This window comes from Papaver somniferum, chromosome 10 (genome assembly GCF_003573695.1).
Source record: "Papaver somniferum cultivar HN1 chromosome 10, ASM357369v1, whole genome shotgun sequence".
NCBI lineage: Eukaryota > Viridiplantae > Streptophyta > Magnoliopsida > Ranunculales > Papaveraceae > Papaver > Papaver somniferum.
Window position 1 is genome coordinate 61,918,442 of NC_039367.1, and position 5,271 is coordinate 61,923,712.

The 5,271-nt window shown below is 36.1% G+C and overlaps 1 protein-coding gene across 2 annotated transcripts; it reads right to left on the reverse strand.

The window, feature by feature from the left end:
- Positions 1-2,020: 2,020 nt before the first annotated feature.
- LOC113319265 (transcription factor bHLH112-like) lies at positions 2,021-4,970 on the reverse strand. Of its 2 annotated transcripts, none has more exons than XM_026567530.1 (7): positions 4,533-4,970; positions 3,764-4,409; positions 3,537-3,650; positions 3,046-3,111; positions 2,830-2,895; positions 2,649-2,702; positions 2,021-2,539 (listed from the first exon to the last, which is right to left on the reverse strand). In XM_026567530.1, exons 1-7 carry the CDS (start codon positions 4,862-4,864, stop codon positions 2,390-2,392), a joined length of 1,428 nt encoding a protein of 475 aa, XP_026423315.1. In that variant the 5' UTR covers positions 4,865-4,970; the 3' UTR covers positions 2,021-2,389. The 2 variants fall into 2 exon arrangements, with proteins under 2 accessions (XP_026423315.1, XP_026423314.1); XM_026567529.1 differs by having other exon boundaries at positions 3,764-4,412.
- Positions 4,971-5,271: the final 301 nt, after the last annotated feature.

Consider the following 5,271-nt stretch of genomic DNA (forward strand, 5'->3'; position numbering starts at 1 on the left):
ATCCAAAACCCATTAAGTCATGTTCGAGGACTTGAAGTTAAAGTTTTGATCTTACGATACTTGTGAGGCAAAATGGGAATCACCTAAAGTAATTAAAATCGTTTCTCGGTCCTACTCGGTTGGGGACCTTGGAGCGAGGAGCAATAAGTTCGGACTTGGAAATCGCTAAAACTCGTCTTAATACTTGGAATCTATTTATTAGATACTTATATATTTTTGCATATAAGTCATGATTTATACCTAATTAAAATTAAATTTTTTAACACTACATGTGATTAAGTGTGTAATATTGTTATATTGAACCTATTTATCATCTTTTTAGAGGTTTTCCCATTTGGTAACTCCCGTCTAAGGGGTTAAGAAATTTTTTATTTTTCAGATTTTGGTGCATGGAAGGCCAACTCAGAAAATCGCCAACTCTTGCTACACAATAATCGATCCAAAAAGGAAAAATAGGCCTTGTTAATCGCTAAAAATCGGAAATGGCTTGGAATCAGAAATCACATCGGTCATATAGCTTGTAGCGATTACTCGGCACAGTTGCTAACGTCGAGGAATTTTCAACACAGTTGGCTCCAAAGTTGGAAAAATGCTCTGTAGTTAAGTGTGCTCGGGCGGGAATAATCCATGGATGAGTGACCTCCCTGGAAACTGCTAATGGATGAGCGTTGTGGTGCCCATTAAAAATCCCACACCGCTGGATAACCGCAGCGGCTAAGTCGAGACAACATCGGTGTAAGATCAGGTCATTAAAAATGGTATCAAAGTCGATGACGGGTCTTCTGCCGGTGGTGGGAAGGTATGTTGGACGAGTTGGGCCAGATGCTTGTATCATGAGGGGCAGATAACGTTCTAGATCTAGGCTTGAATATATTCCAAAATCGAGAACGACTCCAATTTAAGGTGGTGGTATTATAATACCCCGATTCAATAGGTAAGGTTTTTCGAATGGAATATATGTAATAGTATGTCCTTTCCTAACTCTGAGGAAGTTTCAGTACAGTTGGCTCCAGAGTTTTCAAAAAACTCTTCAGTTAAGCATGTTCGGATAGGAATAATCCAGGATGAGTGACCTTCTGGAAAGCTGCTACTGGATGACCGTAGCGATGCCCGTTAAAAACCCCATACTACTGGATAACCGCAGTGACTAAGTGGAGACAACATTGGTTGAAGGCCGTGTCATTACAGAACATGTCACAAAAAAATCAGTTCCAAATTCATTGTTATTTAGAGTTTATAAAAAAAAATGTACCACAATGCAAGATAGTGTCATCACGTACGATTTTTGGTCACATCATCCGAGAGGCTCTGAACTCCCTTGCCTATGCGTGGAAAAACCTAACAAAACTCATAAAAAACCTTTTGGCTAGGGGTCGAAAAAGTAGGGGGCACCAACTACCCGCCCCTGTCATTCCTGTCATTTTTCGAATAGGAAAGAAACCCCGCGTGCCATTCATGTACCAATTGACTCAACCAATTACTAATAACATCGTTGAAGATTTTCAACAAGAACAACCTTCAAATTGAAGCTCATCTAATATCTGAGTTGAGTTGACTCTACCTAGTTCACAAACAAGAATACAAGATAGTGACAAGATATGACAACATAAATTGACAAAATATAAGCACATTATATGTTTTTTTTTTTTTTTTTGAAGGTTTGGTTTTTCCCTTTACCTTTCAATGGATTCCTCTCAAAGTGACCCCATCCTAATAAAAAGCAGCAAAAAAGCTTCTGAATGGCTAATGGACTAATGGCTCCTACATATAACACATCTCAATTTGGTTGGAAACTTGGAATAATTTTAAAACCCTAAAAAGAGAATGTCACTGGGCCAACTTCTGACCTCCACTACTCATATACATTCCCTCCTAACATTTTAAAAGTTGGATTTCATTTATAATCTCCACACGTTTATACATACATATATATTCAAGTTTCAATTATCAACAAGAATATATAAAAGATAGTTTTATTAATTCATTTCATGTAAAAATCAGACACTAAAACAACAAATAATCTCTTCCAAATACTGTACTGATAATCTTATTAGCTTAAATTTCCATCACCAATTGAACTCATCTTTACACATACTATGTACTTTTGATATGTTATTATTATTATTACACCATAAGCATTCCCTCCAATGATAATCCTAACTATACCTAGCTAGACTAGCTAAAATCATTTTTGCTTCAAGGTGACTGTTGTACATTTTTTAAAGAGTTATGATTCTAGAGATCATTTCCCTTTACTTGATTAGAAGGTGATGATTGTAATCCTTTCATGGTTCCGTTGGCATATATTGATTCTTTTGCTATCGACGTCGATTCCTTTCGAAACCGCAATGGATTCTTATTTTCCTTTCCTTTCCTTTCCCTAACTCAACTACCTGTAAGTTCCTCCGAAAGTTGGTGTCCAAAAATCTGTACTAGTCTCGTTAGTAACTGAGAAGGTGCTCGACATTGGAACCAAACATAAACCTCGGCTTCTTAGATCTCGTCTTGTTCTCTCTCCATCCTTGGAATTGTCCATATTCTACATTCGATGTTTAAACAGTTCAATTATTTGGGTGTGAAAGATAGTAGGAATAATCTTAGAAACCGTTATTTTATGGGAATAAAATCAAGAGAACTGTGTAGGTTACCTGTTGGTACTGCATGGGAGCTGATCCATGTTTCATATATGGATTACTAAGAACCTGAACATAGCAAAAGCAGATGATTATTTAAGGTGGAAAAAAACTTGTTCGTAATTTTATTTGCTAAGTATAATTTCATGGTTCGTTTTTCTGCATATAACTCACAAGGTAATAACTGAAAACTTACTGTAACTTGATCATGGAGGAACTTGATGTACTCGATGGCTTCATAAAGCACTGATGCGGTATCAGTCTGTAGATAGAACGTATATGTATGTTATGATAAAAAAATGAAAAAAGTAAGAAAGCTTTTGCGAATTCGGTTGAAAAGAATAAATGGATTATATGTATTTCTAGTAGAGAAATCTTTGAGAAAAGCAATAGGATCAAATGTTAATTATACCTTCCCAAAAGGAGAACACAATTGCTGTAGTGCGGTAATCCGGTCTCCTAACTTCTCTTTTCGAACCTGATTAAGAGTAAAGCCAAAATATGTTAACCCATAATTCCGCAAACACAAAAACTACTCAAAAGCTTAGCAACCCTACTAATTATTAAGAGCGTGGTACACAATTGATCATCCACAATAGTTCGCGATTTTCTTCTTCTTATGCAGGGAAAATTGGAAAACTGTCACTCTTCTACGGTGTGTTTTCCGAAAGGCAAAAATGCGTTGATGATTGTTACGGTCATATTTGAGTCGTACAAAATTCTAATGCAGGGTGCGTTTAATTTAAAAGAGTGGGATGCACGAAGTCGAAAATGAAAAAATCAGCTAAAAAAATGGACATTTGAAAATGTATGACATTTTGATCGAGTGCAACTTATTAATATCACAGTAAAATGTACATGCAAGGAAGAGCCAACTACCAAGCCGGTAATACTCGTACGCACCTTAAACGTTGGTAATTGTGATGGTGTTTCCATTCGAGGCCTTTTGTAAGCGGGTTCGCTACTCTTACTTTTTTTCGCTACTGAGCTTGAATCTTGAACTTCTTCTATGCTTGGCTGAGAATATGAGACAAAACATGTTGAAATTAGAACACGGCAAAGACATGCATATGTCTATGTATATATATACTAGCTTTGGCTAACCACAATAGTAAAGAATAATATTGTACCTTCAAGCAGAGGCTATTGTTGGAATTAGGTTTCTGATGATCATTGAGTGTGGGAGTTAAAAATTGAGTTTGTGGCGAAGAGAGAAGACGAGAAGGGTTATCGCCAGTTAATATGCTAGTAGGAGAAGGGTTCCAAAACTGAGAGTTATTGGAGAATTGCAAATGATTGTTAATGTTAGTATTACTAGGTTGTTGTCTGGATGAAACTGCAGTTTTAAGAAACTGAGGGAATTTTGATGACCAATTTGGATGAGAAGGAGATAACTCATTTGGATTCAGTTGGTAATTCGTGGACGTCGTAGAACTGGGATAACTCATCCGATTATCCTCATCGTAAGATGATCGTTGAAGTTGTTCCATATGATTCTCAGGCTCATATAAACTGTGTAATAACGTAGATGTTGATGGGCTACATTCATATGAAGCTGAATTCATAGAAAAACTCATGGGTAGACCTCCTGTGCAGTTGTCGCTGTTGTCAATTTTGTTAGAGCTGTAACAGTACTGTGGGTCTAAACTGAAACCCTGATTTATTTGTTGTTGCTTAAATGAAGAATGAATTGATGATGAATCTTCACCGCCACTACTACCAGAGCAATTTTTAGGACTCCACTCCTTTTGCTGATGATCTTCGCTACTTCTACTACTGCTAATAAATTAAAACACCAACATGAACAAATAAGTATATATTCATCATCAAGACTTAAATAAAAAACAAAAAATAAATAAAAAATCACAAGGATTAATTGACTCTAAAAGATTCACTTACAGTAAGGGTTGGGACCAATCAGAAGTTGTTAAGGGTGATGAAAGATCAAAACCCATCATCTGTAAATTAGAATTATTATCAAGTAAAACATCATTGGTACCAGCAATAACGGAAGTATCAGATGGTGATGCAGCTTGATGATTAAGTTTAGGATATTTCATATCAACTGTTTGATCATCAGTAATAGTACTAATAGGCCAAGTACTGTAGCTTCCAATATCACTAAGAGTAGTTGAACATGCTGGTGATGATGATGATGATAATCCAATCTTCATATTATTCCACCAATTTCCACTACAAATTCCTCCTGAACTTTGGTATTCATCTGCCATATATGCGCACAAACCTTCCTTCTCTCTTCTCTTTGTATCTTTTCTCTGTGCTATCTGCTATGTGATGACTCTTGATCTTCTTTTTCTTTCTCTTTTCTTTTGCGTAAGAGAGGGTTAGATGGAATGAGTTGATACTACTTTCCCATATTTATATACGACTTTTGATTTGGTACGGACGGTCTGTAATAACCCGAATCAATCGGGTTTGACAATATTTTTTATTTTTTATTTTTCAAAGCAGGTCAGATTAGACAGAAAAATTCTTTTTTGTTTGGGTGGGATCCGTTGACATGGTTATATTGACATAATCTTCACATTTTAGCACCGTTTTTTCTACTGACCCCAACCGACAATGAATTTGAAGTTAATTTTTTGGTGACCTGTTCCTCATATAAAACTCTACATTC